General features: G+C 43.8%; 1 protein-coding gene across 1 annotated transcript in view; it reads left to right on the top strand.

Annotated features, from left to right (window-relative positions):
* pde6d (phosphodiesterase 6D, cGMP-specific, rod, delta) overlaps window positions 1-18,991 on the top strand; it is a 74,768-nt gene that overhangs the window by 33,709 nt on the left and 22,068 nt on the right. The window contains exons 3-4 of the mRNA XM_085990259.1: window positions 40-165; window positions 14,745-14,850. Coding sequence (XP_085846385.1) covers window positions 40-165; window positions 14,745-14,850 — 232 coding nt within the window. The remainder of the gene's footprint in view (window positions 1-39; window positions 166-14,744; window positions 14,851-18,991) is intronic.

Raw genomic sequence — 18,991 nt, 5'->3', positions numbered from 1 at the left:
GTTGAAAACCAAATTCTCTTTGTTTTGATTTCCTTGTAGCTCGAGTTCCTAAAAAGATCCTGAAATGTAAAGCTGTTTCCAGAGAACTAAACTTTTCCTCATCTGAACAGATGGAAAAATTCAGACTAGAACAAAAAGTTTTCTTCAAAGGACAGTGCTTAGAAGGTGATTATCTTGTATTTAATTGTGTCACTGTAGCATTATGTTAATAGTGGTCTGCATAAAAAATTATACAAATACTCAGTAATTCAAGCAATAAAGCATTATCTGACCCAGGCATAATTTATCGAATAACAATGTGAAATAAATGTTAGTATTTAGTCATTTTTCATATACATAAGCAAATAGTTCACAATGAATAATTTTTTTATTTTTTCTTACTTAATCATGCATAGTATTGAAGGATCAGAAAGTGGCAGTGGCAGTGTAAATGTTTATCTACTTGCATTAATAACTTTAGGCCTCCCTTGGGAACTTTGGAGATGGTCGTATTTTTGCTAATGGGTATTAATGAACTGGGTAAATTAAGCAAATTCAAATGGGACTTTCCACTAGAACTGAAAACCTTTATATGCTTTTGTTTTGGAATGTAAATATACTTGGATATTGCTTCTTCACTAATCCATTATTTTTCCTATAGGTGGCTTCACTTCAGGGTTAGAAGATCAGAGGCAGTGCACAAATATTCAGGAAGTTAATTTATTAAGATGAATGTTGTACAGGGCAATTTTTGTTGCAGAGACTGATAATACTCTCAATATCCTACAACTTCAGGGGAATAGCACTGAAAACATGCTATGCATGAGGGACTTTTTATGTTCTAACTATGCGGAACTAGTATTACACTGGTTTGATCTTGCTTTGTTCTGCATTTCATGGCTTTAGATGGCCATTCACATTAGGACATTAGAGAGACAAAAAAAATAAAGAAATTCAATGATCTTTACTTATTATGCCTTGGAATTTTCTCTTTACCATTGGTTCTTAGCATTTGTCAGTTTAGACTGAGTCACTAACAGTCTAAAGAAGGTGCCAAAATAAATATAGAAATACACAGCAAGTCATTTGTAAATAGGAAAGATAAATTATGAAGTTTCAGAAATGGTGTAGCTACGTACACCATTGACCCATCCACTAATCACATAATGTCCCTGGAGGGGTAAAATGTAGGAAAAAAACTCTTAAACTTCCTCTCCCAACTCCCTAAAGAAATCAAGCAAAGACACAAGAAACTGGTAACTGATAAATTCTACATCCAGCTGAATTATAGTTTACCCTCTACAACAGGAAATGTCTTTCTTTCTGAAGAACTCGTCTTGATCCCTTTCAAAGGATTGTAGGCATTCCGTGCATACTTTGGTCAGCGTTTGCAACCATCTTCAGTCAGAAGTGCCAAGTGGATAATCCATAGCGGCCTACTCCCGAGGTCCCCACTATCACAGAAGCCAATCTTCAGCCAATTCGATTCACTCCACGTGATATCAAGAAACGGCTGAGTGCACTGGATACAGCAAAGGCTATGGGCCCCGACAACATCCCGGCTATTGTGTTCAAGAACTAGCCGCGCCTCTAGCCAAGCTGTTCCAGTACAGCTACAACACTGGCATCTATCCGACAATGTGGAAAACGGCCCAGGTATGTCCTGTCCACAAAAAGCAGGGCAAATCCAATCCGGCCAATTACCGCCCCCATCAGTCTACTCTCAATCATCAGCAAAGTGATGGAAGGTGTCATCGACAGTGCTATCAAGCGGCACTTACCAATAACCTGCTCACTGATGCCCAGTTTGGGTTCCGCCAAGACCACTCGGCTCCTGACCTCATTACAGCCTTGGTCCAAACATGGACAAAGGAGCTGAATTCCAGAGGTGAGGTGAGAGTGATTGTCCTTGACATCAAGGCAGCATTTGACCGAATGTGGCATCAAGGTGCCCGAATAAAACTGAAGTCAATGGGAATCAGGGGGAAAACGCTCCACTGGCTGGAGTCATACCTAGCACAAAGGAAGATGGTTGTGGTGATAGAAACATAGAAGATAGGAGCAGGAGTAGGCCATTCGGCCCCTCGAGCCTGCGCCGCCATTTAATGAGATCATGGCTGATCATCCAAATTCAGTACCCTGTCCCTGCTTTCTCCCTATATCCCTTGATAGAAACATAGAAGTGATAGAAGTGAAGGTCAATCATCACAGCCCCTGGACATCACTGCAGAAGTTCTTCAGGGCAGTGTCCCAGGCCCAACCATCTTCAGCGCTTCATCAATGACCTTCCCTCCGACATAAGGTCAGAAATGGGGATGTTTGCTGATGACTGCACAATGTTCAGTGCCATTCGCAACTCCTCAGATAATGAAGCAGTCCATGCCCGCATGCAACAAGACCTGGACACGACGTTCAGGCTTGGGCTGATAAGTGGCAGGTAACATTCGCGCCACAGAAGTGCCAGACAATGACTATCTCCAACAAGCGAGAGTCTAACCACCTCCCCATGACATTCAACGGCATTACCATCGCCAAATCCCCCACCAGCAACATCCTGGGGGGTCACCATTGACCAGAAACTTAACTGGACCAGCCACATGAATACTGTGGCAACAAGAGCAGGTCAGAGGCTAGGTATTCTGTGGCGAGTGTCTCACCTCCTGACTCCCCAAAGCCTTTCCACCATCTACAAGGCACAAGTAAGGAGTGTGATGGAATACTCTCCACTTGCCTGGATGAGTGCAGCTGCAACAACACTCAAGAAGCTCAACACCAAAGTAATGACCAAAGCAGCCCGCTTGATTGGCACCCCATCCACCACCTTAAACATTCACTCCCTCCAGCACCAGCGTACCATGGCTGCAGTGTGTTCCCTCTACAAGATGCACTTGAGCAACTCGCCAAGGCTTCTTCGGCAGCACCTCCTAAACCCGCGACCTCTTCCATCTAGAAGGACAAGGGCACCAGGCGCATGGGAACACCACCACCTCCAAGTCACACACCATCCTGACTTAGAAGTATATCGCCGATCCTTCATCGTCGCTGGGTCAAAATCCTGGAACTCCCTATCTAACAGCACTGTGGGAGTACCTTCACCACACGGACTGCAGCGGTTCAAGAAGGCGGCTCACCACCACCTTCTCAAGGGCAACTAGGGATGGGCAATAAATGCTGGCCTTGCCAGCGACGCCCAGATCCCATGAACGAATTTAAAAAAAAGTTGTTCCAGAGAGTGAGGACTCTCTGTAAAAAGAAATAATTTCTAACATGCACTCTATAACTCTTTCTCCTATTCTTACCAAATCTATCCATCTCGGACAGAATCTTTTTATAAACCTCAATCATTTCCTCTCTAAGCCTGCGCTTCTCTAATGAAAATAGCTCTAACTCCTTGAGCCTATCCTGATAAATAATACCCAAAAACATTTTGGTTGCCCTCCTCTGTACCTTCTCCAGGACCTCAGTATCCCTGCCACGTATGGAGTTCATAACTGAACACAATCCTCCTAAGTGCACCTGTACTAAAGCTTTGTACTGTTTTTAGTTTTATATTTATTGTATTGTGCTAGCAATACAACCAGGATCCCTCTTGCTTTGTAACATGTAACTGGTACCCCTGCATTGTATACATGTGCCTGGAATTTTCCAACTCAATGCAAAATACTGCACTTATCCATGTTGAAGGAAATCTGTCACACATTGGTACAGTTCCCTAAATCACCCTGAAACATATTGATTTGGTTCAAGTCCCCAACTCCTGTACACATCTCTATGCCATCTGCTAACTTGGGAATGGTTCCATTTAATGCCCTCATCCAAAATATCAATGAAGATGATGAATATTATTGGTTTCAACACAGAGCCTTGCAGGACTCTACCTGAGCCCTGACCCCATACAAATTTACACCAACATACCATTTCTATCAGAATGCTCTTTGGTTCTTTTTACCAATTTTGTATTCTCTCCATGGATGTGTGCAAGGATATCTCTCAGTCTGGGTCTTGGGATAATCCTCTGCGCTTTCAATGAGTCTGCTCTCAAAGCTAATTGCACAAATGTTCTCAATTCTTCAAGTTCATGTACATGAACAAATGGGATATCCCGAGTAGCCCCTTGCTTTTTCAAGAATGTCTTCTTCATAAAACCAAGCTAAGCAGATAATTATTTCTGGAGAATGGAATTGATGTGCCAGAAGTTCTTATGGTTTGCACTTGATCTGGGTTATCCACATCTGGATTTTAATGCAGCTGGTGACACCAAACTCCTTTATTCCATCACCACCATCTTCAACCTAGAGATTTTCCAGTAGGTACCTTTTCATTCATTTTAGTGTTTGTAAGAAAATCCACAAAGTTAAAGCCTGGGTGGTACTTGTAGATTCACTGGCTTGTCAATCTTGCTTGGTGAGTCTTGATCTTAATATTTTATTCTAGGAAGTGTTGCTTTCCACAATCGCCAGCATTTGTGTCTCACATTTGGAGTTTTGAGAGGGAAAATTAAACAACCACAGGTGGTTCTGATATTGTTATATCAAAGACCGAGGAAGCCTCAACAGTAGTTTATGAATGTGCATGAACATCTTCAAGTATTAGTCACCTTCCACAACAAAAATATTCTTGACAGCTGAAGTTTCATATGTACTGTGCTTTTTTCACCCGAGTTTTCAAAAGGGACTTTCCCGTAGACTTGAATAGTGCTGGATGGCAACACTTGCTGTTTTCCAGAGAATTAACTGAGGCTTATCCATCATCCCACTGTTAACTGGATTCTTTAGCACAGCATTATTTGTCGTCAGGTGTATACTGCCAAAGATTTGATGTCATAGTGAAAGAGGAGGTAGTTGAGATATTGGATGGGTTAAAAATTGGTAAAGAGGATTTACTAGAAAGGTTGCCTGTCCGTAAAGTAGATTGCCTGTACGTAAAGTAGATAAGTCACCAGGACCGGATGGAATGCATCCTAGGATGCGGAGGGAAGTAAAGGTGGAAATTGCGGAGGTACTGGCCATAATCTTCCAATCCTCCTTGGATATGGGGGTGGTGCCAGGGGACTGGAAAATTGCAAATGTTACACCCTTGTTCAAAAAAGGGTGTAAGGATAAACCCAGCAACTACAGGCCAGTAAGTTTAACCTCGGTGGTGGGGAAGCTTTTAGAAATGATAATCCAGGACAAAATTAAACAGTCACTTGGACAAGTGTGGATTAATTAAGGGAAGCCAGCATGGATTTGTTAAAGGCAAATCTCGTGTTTAACTAACTTTTTGCTGAGGTAACAGAGAGGGTTGATGAGGGCAATGCGGTTGATGTGGTGTACATGGACTTCCAAAAGACATTTGATAAAGTGCCACATAATAGGCTTGCCAGCAAAGTTGAAGCCCATGGAATAAGAGGAAGAGGGACAGTGGCAGCATGGATACGAAATTGGCTAAGTGACAGGAAACAGAGTAGTGGTGAACGGTTGTTTTTCGGACTGGAGGAAGTTATACAGTGGTGTTCCCCAGGGGTCGGTACTAGGACCACTGCTTTTCTTGATACATATTAATGATTTGGACTTGGGCACTATTTCAAAATTTGCAGATGACACAAAACTTGGAAGTATAGTGAACAGTGAGAAGGATAGGGATAGACTTCAAGAGAACATAGACAGGCTGGTGGAATGGGCGGACACGTGGCAGATGAAGTTTAACGCAGAAAAGTGTGAAGTGATACATTTTGGTAGGAAGAACAAGCAGAGGCAATATAAACTAAAGGGTACAATTCTAAAGGGGTTGCATGAACAGAGAGACCTGGGGGTAATGGGCACAAATCGTTGAAGGTGGCAGGGAAGGTTGAGAAAGCGGTTAAAAAAGCATACGGGATCCTGGGCTTTATAAATAGAGGCATAGAGTACAAAAGCAAGGAAGTTATGATGAACCTTTATAAAACATTAGTTCAGCCACAACTGGGCACTGCACTTTAGGAAGGATGTGAAGGCTATAGAGAGGGTGCAGAAAAGATTTAAAGAAAGAAAGACTTGCATTTATATAGCACCTTTCACGACCACTGTACATCTCAATGAAGTACTTTTGAAGTGGAGTCACTGTTGTAATGTGGGAAACGCGGCAGCCAATTTGCGCACAGCAAGGTCCCAAAACAGCAATGTGACAATTGTTGTGTCCGTGTGTTGATAGAGACACTGAAGACAGGAGTTGGTTTCACAGGTGTTTACTAAACAAAGTCTGGAGGGGAACTAACTGATACAACACAATATACAGGCTTATATAGCCCGAGTGGCCATTACCAGCATTACAGTACACATGGGGCTCTTAAAGGCACATACACTACAATTCCTCCCCTTTTAGCCAACCAGCACATAATATTTTAAGTAATCATTAATTACATGTTACAAGAAAAATAATCTGCACATTGCGGCAGTTAATTAATTATAAGTCAGTCTCTCTGGAGGCTTCCTGGCTCGGTCCGGATAACGCCTCGGTGGTGTAGTAGTTTCTGGTGGTATAGTAGGTTCTTTTGGCAAGGCTGATTCGGCTTGAATGCCAGTATCGGGTTCCAGTATCACCGGATCGGAGGTAGATATGGGTATCTCTACTTCACCATTAGGCGTATAGAGTTGTGGTGTAGGTTGTCCCTTTTCGGATGACTGTATGATTTGGTCAGCATAGCGCCATATTATGCTTTCTCCGATGTCTACGGTATACATCAGCGGTCCTAGTCGTGTGCAGATAGTTCCAGGCTGCCATTTCTCGGTACGGTAGTCCCGGGCCAAAACTTGTTGACCTATCTGGAAGGTTCTAGTTGGCCTTTCATTCATGCCTTGAAATTGCCGGTTCTCCACGTCCCTTCTGATGTTTGGCTTGATCAAATCCAGCCCACATCTTAGGTTTCTATTGAAGAACATCATGGCGGGAGTTTGGTTTGTAACCATATGTGTTGCATTCCTGTATGCGAACAAGAAGTTATCCACCTTGTGCTGAAGTTTTATGTCTTCATTACCCATGGCCTTTATGGCCTTCTTGAAGGTCTGGACAAACCTTTCAGCCAATCCATTGGTGGCAGGATGGTATGGAGCGGACGTGTAGTGCTTAACCCCATTGTTTTTTAAGAACTTCCTGAATTCTTAGGACACAAATTGCGGTCCATTATCAGAACAGATCTGTTCCGGCAGCCCATTCCTGGCAAATATGGTCCTGAATACTGTGATGGTTTTTTCCGTGGTGGTGGAGGACATCTTTATTACCTCCGGCCACTTGGAGTGTGCATCAACCGCGATTAAGAACATTGAGTCCATAAATGGACCAGCAAAGTCGATGTGTACCCTTTGCCAGGGGGATGAGGGCCACTCCCATGGATGTAGAGTCGATTGTACTGGTATAGGCCTTTGTGTGTATTTATCGTGAGATACTTTTTAGAGGCCTCTTCAACTTCCATCTGTAGATATGCCTGTGCCAAGTCAATTTTGGTGGAACGTTTCCCTCCGGATAGTGAGGCGAAAATATCTTCTATCCTCGGAAGAGGATACTGTACCGTGTGAAGGACCGAGTTTACAGTCACCTTGAAGTCTCCACAGATGCGAATTTTTCTCTGTTCTTCAGATTTATCATTATTCAACGTTTCCTTCATGACCGGGACGATGGGTGTTGCCCACTCGCTCCAATCTATTTTGGATAATACGCCTGCCTTTTCCAAATTCTCCAGCTCTGCCTCGACTACTGGACGAATTGCGTATGGCACCGGCCTTGCCTTAAAAAACTTGGGAATTGCCGCATCTTCCACTTTTATTGAGGCGGTGATGCCTTTCAAGGTTCCTAGTTTCTCTTGAAACACTTCCTTGGCGTTGGCCAAGATGTCTTTTAATCGTTCAGGTATGACGTCGTCATCATTTTTTTCCTTGTCACCGTCAGTGCCTGAATGGAGTGCCAGTCTAAACGTATTTTCCTGATCCATTCACGTCCCAACAGCGGTGGACCACCATCTTGTAGAACGTATAAATACAACTTCTGTATTTCCTTGCCGTTGTATACAACAGGCACCCTTATTTTTCCTTTGGGGTATACTTTCTGCCCCGTATATGTTTTCAAGATAATGGATGTGTCTTTTAAGGATATATGCGGAAATAGCCGCTCGTAATCCCGTCGATTTATGATGGTCAGAGCTGATCCTGTATCTAGCTCCATTTTAACTGGGGACCCTGCTATTGTGAGGGTAGCCCAAATGGTCTGGTAATCTTCTTTGGCAATTACATTATGTAATTTGAGAGAGCTTAGTCTCTTGTTTCCGGAGTCGCTATCGCTCTTCTGGTCTTCGGAGCTACTGTCCGTCATCATTTGTATCTTTCTGTGCTTTTCCTTATTGATTTTTTTTTTTGTTAGTGGATTTTTTTGTTTCCAGATCGGCATACACGTGTCATGTGTCCCATCTTTCCGCATTGCCTGCATGCTTTGTCCTTGAACCAGCAGTCCCTCTGGTCATGGGTGGATCTGCCGCAGCGATAACATCTCTCGAAACCCCGTGTCATTTCATGGGTGCCGAAGTCCTGTGGCTTTTGCTGTATTTCTGCAGCTCCTCTTGCACTGAAAGCCTTGTCCAGTGTCAAATCTTTCTCAGAAAGTAGCCTTTTTTGTGTTCCTTCACTTTGGAGACCGCAGGCGAATTTGTCTCGTAGAGAATCTGCCAGTCCTGCCCCGAATTGGCAGTGTAGGGTATCAACAATCTCCTTTAAATTCTTGTCCATCGGTTCGGCTGGAGTGATTAAGTTTCGTAACAGCTTATATGTCTTTGCGCCCATTAGATTTAGAAGTACTAAAGCTTTTTTTTCACCTTCTATTCCATTTGCAGTGCAATATACCTCCACTCTTTCTACATATGTGGTCCAATCCTCTATCTTGTTATCAAAAGCATCAATACTGCCAGACTTAGGCATCCTAGAAAAAAAATGGCGCTTCCCCGCCGCTGCTGCCGATGACAACGCTGTTTCCCGCGGTTTCCGTTCTTTTTATTTATTTATTTACAGTTGGAGACTCATTCCCGCCGGACCCGCTCTCTAGGTCTGAACGCCGACCTGCTTGCAGCGCCGGCCGTCTCCCGAGTGCTCCCTCCCCGTCTGTTACTGCTTGCCTCCGCTTTTGCTGCTTGGCCTAGCTGCAGAGCCAGCCGCTGGAGCCCCAGCCCGACGCCCAGGAAGGATTATTGCAGTACCTGCCACCAGCTTGGCTAGCTGGTGAAACCACAGCTTTTTCTTTTTCTTGATTTCTTTTCAACTTTGGACGCCAGAGGAATCAATGTCCTTGAGGTGCTGCCGAATTGCAGGTAAGTCCGTTTCCAATTCGTCGCCACTGTTGTGTCCGTGTGTTGATAGAGACACTGAAGACAGGAGTTGGTTTCACAGGTGTTTACTAAACAAAGTCTGGAGGGGAACTAACTGATACAACACAATATACAGGCTTATATAGCCCGAGTGGCCATTACCGGCATTACAGTACACATGGGGCTCTTAAAGGCACATACACTACAACAATGACCAGATAATCTGTTTTTATTATGTTGGTAGAGGGATAAATATTGGCCAGGACACCGGGGATAACTCCCCTGCTCTTTTTCGAAAAAGTGCCATGGGATCTTTTACGTCCACCTGAGAGAGCAGACGGGGCCTCGGTTTAACGTCTCATCCAAAAGACGGCACCTCCAACAGTGCAGCACTCCCTCAGCACTGCACTGGAGTGTCAGCCTAGCTTTATGTGCTCAAGTTCCTGGAGTGCGACTTGAACCCACAACCTTCTGACTCAGAGGCAAGTGTGCTACCAACTGAGCCACAGCTGACACTTTACAAGAATGGTTCCAGGGATGAGGGACTTGAGTTACGTGGATCGACTGGATAAACTAGGGTTGTTCTCCTTAGAGCAGAGAAGATTGAGAGGAGATTTGATAGAGTTGTTCAAAACCATGAGAGTTCCAGACAGAGTAGATGGAGAGAAACCTCCCACTGGCGGAAGGGTCGAGATCCAGAGGACACAGATTTAAGGTGATTGGCAGAAGATCCAAAGGTGACCTGAGGAAAAACTTTTTTACGCAGCGAGTGGTTATGATCTGGAATGCACTGCCTGAAAGGGTGGTGGAGGCAGATTCAATCATGGCTTTCAAAAGAGAATTAGATAAGTACCTGAAGGAAAAATAATTGCAGGGCTACGGGGAAAGGGCGGGGGATTGGGACTAGTTGAAGTGCTCTTGCAGAGAGCTGGCACGGGTTTGACGGGCCAAATGACCACCTGTGCTGTAACGATTCTATATAATTTTAAACCACTCTGTGCCTTTCCCTTTGATGTGCTTCTGCTGTACACACAAATTTCCAAGCTTGAATAGCTTTCCATTGAGCCTCATATCTTTATTTTTTCTGGGAGAAGTGGTCTCTATCTGGTTCTCCAGAGCTAATATCTTTTCATCTTAGCATTGTGCCATGTACTTTAATTGCTTTCATACTCTGGAGCAACATCACTACCATTTCCATCATCTTCCGAAAAAATCAGTGACTTGCATTTATATAGGGCAAGGAGATGACTGATTCGTTAACCTGTTTTTGATGGTCTTGGCTGAGGGGGGACTGTTGGCCAAGACACTGAGAGAACACCCTATTGTTCGAATACAGGAAACTTTGGTTTAACCGGAGGTTGTATGTCCGGAAAACTCGCTCTACCGGCAGAATTCACCCCCCGAAAACAGCGCCTGAGTAACCGGCAATGTTGCCGGTTCCGAGTCCGAGTCTCCAACGGTTGCCGAGTTCGTCAGTGGGGGTAGTTCTACAAACTGCCACTACTCGGCCTCTTGGCGCCAGCGGAACTCGGAACACCTCAGAAACCCTGCATCAGGAGTCTCACCCTCCCACGCTGCCGGTAGCCTCTTCTGATCCGCCATTTTTTGGGGTTCCAGTACAGTACTGTGTGTCTCCAACGCTGTTGCAACTCATTGGACTGCATTATGGAAATCCCAAAAGTTGATCCAACCAAATGGAAGAGAGTGGTGTTAACTTTAAAGCAGAAAATTGATATATGCAAACGACTAGAAATGGGAGCGAAGCGTATGCACATTATGAAAGAATTCAAAATCGGTTCGTCAACAATGTACGACATCAAAGCGCAGAAGGATAAGCTGCTCAAGTTTTATGCAAGCTCGGAGACATCTAAGAGTGTAGAGAAACGGCGCACGCTTCGTAAGCCTAAGCTTGAAGAGCTGGATACCATGCTTTATGAGTGGTTTGCTCTGAAGCGTTCAGAGGGTGTTCCGATTTCCGGACCCATGCTAATATCAAAAGCGAAGGATTTTTATGCAAAGATGGAGCTCACTGACAAGTGTGCTTTCTCTGATGGATGGCTATCGTGCTTCAAGGCACGGCATGGGATATGACGACTCGATGTTTGCGGGGAGAAGAAATCAGCTGATCACGACGCCGCAGAAGAATACTGCGATTATTTCAATCGGATTGTGCAGCAACATGATTTGTCGCCAGCACAGCTATACAATGCCGATGAAATGGGCTTATTTTGGAGGTGTTTGCCAGAATCAACACTTGCTGGGGCTAGTGAGGCTAATGCTTCAGGTTACAAGAAAAATAAAGATCGTGTAACCGTGTTAACATGTGCGAACGCTGCTGGATCACACCGGGTTAAACTTCTCGTCATTGGGAAGTATAAAAATCCCCGTGCATTTAAAAATGTGAGGCACTTACCTGTTGAGTACAAAGCTCAAGCAAATGCTTGGATGGATAAGGAAATCTTTTCAAATTGGTTCCATCATACTTTTGCTCCATCTGTGAGGGAACATTTCCGTAGAATAAGGAAACCTGAAGATAGCAAATGCATTTTATTGCTGGATAATTGTAGAGCCCATCCGCATGAATCCGAGTTGGTTTCTGGAAATATTTTCACCATTTATTTGCCACCAAATGTAACTTCTCTCATACAACCCATGGACCAGGGCGTTATCCAAAATCTCAAGTGTCATTACAAGACTTCCTACGTAGACTGATAAGCCAAGATGACAATACAGGTATTCAGGCATTTCAGAAGGAATACAATCTTAAAGATGCCATCTTTAATGTTGCATGTTCCTGGAAATTGGTGAAAGGTCACACTTTGAGACAAGCCTGGTGCAAATTGTGGCCTTCTGTAATGTTTGCTGAAGGTTCTTCTTCAGAGGAGGAATTTCGTGGGTTCAATGTTCGTCCGTGGAAGACTGCAGTAATAGCAATGACTGACATGGTGAAAGATGTAGGCCCAGCAAACCCTCTACATCACCTCAGTGAAAGTGATATTGAGCAGTGGGTTGATGCCGATAGAGAAGTTGCTGTTGTGCATTTGCTAAGTGACGATGAAATAATGGAGAATGTTTTGAATCCAAGGAAAGAAAAGGAAAGTGTGATGGAAAATGAAGACGATGAGATTTCTGAAGTGAACAAGATTTCTTGGGCTAAAGCTGCAGCAGATCTTGCTTCATTCATCAAATTTGCTGAAAGCCGTTCTTGCTATTCTGCCCAAGAAGTTATGCAGCTCCATATTCTGCAGTCTACCTTTCTGCAAAGAAGGCAAGAGTCCACTAAGCAAGCAGACATCCGGGACATGTTTAAGAAAGCTTCCAAAAGAGTTGGAGCACTGGAAGTGCCTGAAGAATCTGTTGAAGTGCATGATCCTGATGAACCAGTTGGCTTGGAATAAGTGTACAGTCAACCACCGTACAGTACTTTATACTGTACTGTACAGTCGTTTTAAGTTTTGGTGCACTGCACAGTCGTTTATAAGTTTTGTTTTACTGTTAAGTTATTAAAGAGTTATGGATTACCATCAACTGGCAGTACTGTACTTAATCAAGCATCTTTCGCCATCCATTTAACACAACATTCTGTAGGTGAGTACCCAATTACTGTATATTGCACATTTCTTGATTTTTAAATTTCTCTTAGTTAAAAACAGCCTGGGTAGATAATCCGCTCACCACTCCGGAACTTTTGATAGATTGGCATCACGCCGGTCCCGTCGGTGCCGGATATCAGAACTTTTTCTGTAATGTGATGGGATCTTTAACATCTATCTGAATTACTAGAATAGAGGTCTTAGCTTAACATCTCGTGCAAAGGATGGCATCTCTGACAATTTGCCTTCCCTCCGTACTGCATTGTAGTCTCAACCTAGATTATGTACTCGTGCTGAAGTGGTGCTTACCCAAAGGCTGGGAGTGCCATCAACTGAATTAAGCTGTCATCAGCATGCGGGAAGCCTCCGATCGGAAAATACGGCCCATTATATTCAGTAATTATTTCCATGTATTCACTAGTGACGACATGTGTATCATGGCCTACACAATCATAGATAATCTACATAGGATTGATGACACAACAGGACCTGGAAGTGCTAGATGGACAAAAGGAATCACTTTCACAAAGTTGATAAAACAGACCCAGGCAATTACACATCTTTTACTGTTGCATTAATACTGGGTAAGATAATAGAATTGACTATTTGAGGATAACCTAATAATTGACATCCAGCCCAGACTCTGAATGGGAAGATTCTGCTTAATAAAATTTCTAGACATTTTGAGAGAGTGACATCCTAAGCAGACTATGAAAACCCTTACTACATGGTATATCTACATTTCCAGAAAGCATTTGATAGTGTTCTGCATGAAAAGCAGCTACTTAAGCTTAATGTGGTGAGGATTGAAGTTAGAATCTGGGAATGGATCAGAAATTGGCTGAAAGGTAGACTATAGCTTTAAGGGAGTGATGTTGGTATAATGTGGAGAGAGTGCTGAGTGAAGCGCCTAAAGGATTGGTTTGGGGATATCTACTGTTTCTAACTTACATTAATAACTTGGGCTTCAGAAGTTTAATGCAAATTTGTCAGATTTACAGACAATACCAAACTGGGAGGAAAGGTGGGTATGGGGAACCACAACTCTGAAGAGGCAGCAAAGGACCTACAAAATTAATTAGATCAAATATATGTGGATGGATTGGTGACAAATAAAATTCAATATGCACACATGATGAAAAATTGGACAACATCCTTTATGAATAATGTTGAAATAGCTACAGCTAAAGTTGAAAGAGATCCAGTGGTATTGGACTCGCCACTTAACATGTTCAGTCATTGCAGAGCAGCAATTAATAGAACAAACAGAATGATGACCCATGTAGCTAAAATGGCACTGTACAATTTGGAGTATGTCATTGCTAAAACTGTACAATGCTGGTCAGACTGCATCTTAAATACTCTTGTCAGTTTTGGTAGCAAACCCAAGGGAAATATTCCAACCCAGGAGTTGGTACAGATAAGAACCATAAAGATGAGAAAGCCACACAGACAGAATAGCTTGCTGAAAGAGAAAAGTAGGTAGATCAATTAGATTAGTGAAGAAAACCAGGGATCAGCTTTACTGTCAATATGGCTGTACACTCGCCTGTTGACTCATTACTGTAGTTACCGAATGGTTGAGACTACAATTATCAACTTGCACTGTACCAGTTCAATACTTGATTCTTTGAAGCAGTACGAGATCTTCCATTTCGTAAGTCATAAGGCAGGCAAAAAGTGTCCATTCAGAATTTCATAGGTGAGGCCACATAAACATCAGGAATTGTACTTCAGATCCTGTACTACCCACGAGAAATGCCAGAAGAGAGCTAGTAAAATTAAATAATTTTACATATTGTAATGAGAGATGTTACTTGTTATATTTAATCTTTATGAAACCTTTTTTCTATATTTTTTTTTTCTAGAATGGTTTTTTGAATTTGGCTTTGTCATCCCCAACTCCACAAACACTTGGCAATCATTAATAGAAGCAGCACCAGAATCACAGATGATGCCAGCTAATGTGTTAACGTAAGTGACCAGTGATGTGACATCTTATTAGTGTGCTATTACATTTGTGTTGTAAACAGTTGAGTTGATCATGAAAAATGAAGTCGACCACCTATGATGGAACATACACTGTTACCTGCTGCTCGCCTACTTTCATCTCATTTTATTTTCCTTTAATTCTTTTTTCTTAAGTTTCTGGTTTCTTTATCAAATTCTTGATATCTCTCTATCCTTTTGCTTACCACATGTAATCCCTAAATTATCAAAGGGAGATTTCATTGGGTAGCTGCCCCTTCTAAGAGCAAGTAATATGAATCTATTGTATGATTTACACTTTTCCGTGCTTCTGTGAGTCAGTCTTGCAGAGTTCTTCAGCTGCTGTTCATAGCATCATAGAACGATACAGCACAGAGGAGGCTGTTTGGCCCTTTGTATCTATGCCAGCTCTTTGAAAGAGCTGTCCAGTTAGTCCCACTCCTGCAAATTTTTCCACTTCAAGTATTTATCCAATTCCCTTTTAAAAGTTGATTCCAATCCACCTGGACCTGATCCCTGTTCAACTCACTAAAATTAGCCCTCCTCCAGTTGAGTATTTTTACATTTTATTTTTTCTTATCTTTTTCCATAACTACTCTAAACCTACTATTGTGATCAATTGAAGTAACTGCAATTTCATACAGCTCCAATGTGTGCAAGGCAGTTTCTCAAGTATTAATTAGTAACAATATTGTCTTTTTTACTTGATTCATCAGTGTCCTGTGTAAGTTTCTGATTTGAAGGTAGGCATATATTTGCTTTTGGAAGCCATTCTTTGTGTTACTTGGAAGAAAGTGTTAAGGAATGGTCGCAGAAGCAGCATAATTGGAGTTGCTGCTGTAAGGCCAGAGTGGTCATCTCATTCTGTGCTTTTTGTATTAATCTGCATGGTGACATTAGGGAATCTGTGTCACCTCTTAATGTAGAGGTCTTCACCTTCCACACCTGGATAATGTAAATAAAAAAATAAAACCAAAGACATGGCAAATTGCCCTCCCATATACAAAAGGTAAGATTGTATCTAAACAGGTAAATGGGAAAGGGTGTTCTTTTAAAAACAAAATGCAACCTTTCCTATTGGCGACTATTAAGAATTTTTTTTCTGTCATCAGCATTGGTTGCACAGCTTTAAAATGCTATTTCAGGAAGCTGTTTTCTGGCATCGCCCGTCATAATTGTGTCTTTTATAAAGTATCCTCAGTTATACTTTTGTCTCACGTGTGCATTTTTTTCTTAGGGCTTTTTTTTAAGACAAGTCTCACTTTTTCTCCTGCTTTCCCTTCACCACCCAACAACTGGATGACTGATCTGGTCCCACATCAGTGCTTGAAACTGGATGAGTGATCTGGTCCCACACCAGTGCTTGAAACTGGATGAGTGATCTGGTCCCACATCAGTGCTTGAAACTGGATGAGTGATCTGGTCTCAAGCCAGTGCTTGAAACTGGATGAGTGATCTGGTCCCACACCAGTGCTTGAAACTGGATGAGTGATCTGGTCTCAAGCCAGTGCTTGAAACAGGATGAGTGATCTGGTCTCAAGCCAGTGCTTGAAACTGGATGAGTGATCTGGTCTCAAGCCAGTGCTTGAAACTGGATGAGTGATCTGGTCTCAAGCCAGTGCTTGAAACTGGATGAGTGATCTGGTCTCAAGCCAGTGCTTGAAACTGGATGAGTGATCTGGTCTCAAGCCAGTGCTTGAAACTGGATGAGTGATCTGGTCTCAAGCCAGTGCTTGAAACTGGATGAGTGATCTGGTCTCAAGCCAGTGCTTGAAACTGGATGAGTGATCTGGTCCCACATCAGTGCTTGAAACTGGATGAGTGATCTGGTCTCACATCAGTGCTTGAAACTGGATGAGTGATCTGGTCTCACGCCAGTGCTTGAAACTGGATGAGTGATCTGGTCTCACGCCAGTGCTTGAAACAGGATGAGTGATCTGGTCCCACGCCAGTGCTTGAAACAGGATGAGTGATCTGGTCTCACGCCAGTGCTTGAAACTGGATGAGTGATCTGGTCCCACACCAGTGCTTGAAACTGGATGAGTGATCTGGTCTCACGCCAGTGCTTGAAACTGGATGAGTGATCTGGTCTCAAGCCAGTGCTTGAAACTGGATGAGTGATCTGGTCTCAAGCCAGTGCTTGAAACTGGATGAGTGATCTGGTCTCAAGCCAGTGCTTGAAACTGGATGAGTGATCTGGTCTCAAGCCAGTGCTTGAAACTGGATGAGTGATCTGGTCTCAAGCCAGTGCTTGAAACTGGATGAGTGATCTGGTCCCACATCAGTGCTTGAAACTGGATGAGTGATCTGGTCTCACGCCAGTGCTTGAAACTGGATGAGTGATCTGGTCTCACGCCAGTGCTTGAAACTGGATGAGTGATCTGGTCTCACGCCAGTGCTTGAAACAGGATGAGTGATCTGGTCCCACACCAGTGCTTGAAACTGGATGAGTGATCTGGTCCCACGCCAGTGCTTGAAACTGGATGAGTGATCTGGTCTCACGCCAGTGCTTGAAACAGGATGAGTGATCTGGTCTCACGCCAGTGCTTGAAACAGGATGAGTGATCTGGTCCCACACCAGTGCTTGAAACTGGATGAGTGATCTGGTCCCACACCAGTGCTTGAAACTGGATGAGTGATCTGGTCCCACACCAGTGCTTGAAACTGGATGAGTGATCTGGTCTCACGCCAGTGCTTGAAACTGGATGAGTGATCTGGTCTCACGCCAGTGCTTGAAACAGGATGAGTGATCTGGTCCCACACCAGTGCTTGAAACTGGATGAGTGATCTGGTCTCACGCCAGTGCTTGAAACTGGATGAGTGATCTGGTCTCACGCCAGTGCTTGAAACTGGATGAGTGATCTGGTCTCACGCCAGTGCTTGAAACAGGATGAGTGATCTGGTCCCACACCAGTGCTTGAAACTGGATGAGTGATCTGGTCCCACACCAGTGCTTGAAACTGGATGAGTGATCTGGTCTCACGCCAGTGCTTGAAACAGGATGAGTGATCTGGTCTCACGCCAGTGCTTGAAACAGGATGAGTGATCTGGTCCCACACCAGTGCTTGAAACTGGATGAGTGATCTGGTCCCACACCAGTGCTTGAAACTGGATGAGTGATCTGGTCCCACACCAGTGCTTGAAACTGGATGAGTGATCTGGTCTCACGCCAGTGCTTGAAACTGGATGAGTGATCTGGTCTCACGCCAGTGCTTGAAACAGGATGAGTGATCTGGTCCCACACCAGTGCTTGAAACTGGATGAGTGATCTGGTCTCACGCCAGTGCTTGAAACAGGATGAGTGATCTGGTCTCACGCCAGTGCTTGAAACAGGATGAGTGATCTGGTCTCACGCCAGTGCTTGAAACAGGATGAGTGATCTGGTCTCACACCAGTGCTTGAAACTGGATGAGTGATCTGGTCTCACGCCAGTGCTTGAAACAGGATGAGTGATCTGGTCTCACACCAGTGCTTGAAACAGGATGAGTGATCTGGTCCCACACCAGTGCTTGAAACAGGATGAGTGATCTGGTCTCACGCCAGTGCTTGAAACTGGATGACTGATCTGGTCTCACATCAGTGCTTGAAACTGGATGAGTGATCTGGTCTCACGCCAGTGCTTGAAACTGGATGAGTGATCTGGTCTCACGCCAGTGCTTGAAACAGGATGAGTGATCTGGTCCCACACCAGTGCTTGAAACTGGATGAGTGATCTGGTCTCAAGCCAGTGCTTGAAACTGGATGAGTGATCTGGTCTCACGCCAGTGCTTGAAACTGGATGAGTGATCTGGTCTCACGCCAGTGCTTGAAACTGGATGAGTGATCTGGTCTCACGCCAGTGCTTGAAACAGGATGAGTGATCTGGTCCCACACCAGTGCTTGAAACTGGATGAGTGATCTGGTCTCACACCAGTGCTTGAAACTGGATGAGTGATCTGGTCTCACGCCAGTGCTTGAAACTGGATGAGTGATCTGGTCTCACGCCAGTGCTTGAAACTGGATGAGTGATCTGGTCTCACGCCAGTGCTTGAAACTGGATGAGTGATCTGGTCTCACGCCAGTGCTTGAAACAGGATGACTGATCTGGTCCCACACCAGTGCTTGAAACTGGATGAGTGATCTGGTC

Source organism: Somniosus microcephalus, chromosome 6 (genome assembly GCF_052327205.1).
Source record: "Somniosus microcephalus isolate GS21.2 chromosome 6, FLI_Smic_1.0, whole genome shotgun sequence".
In the NCBI taxonomy this organism is placed as follows: domain Eukaryota; kingdom Metazoa; phylum Chordata; class Chondrichthyes; order Squaliformes; family Somniosidae; genus Somniosus; species Somniosus microcephalus.
Note: the sequence above shows the minus strand (reverse complement) of the source record. Positions and strands in the feature narration are given on the sequence as shown.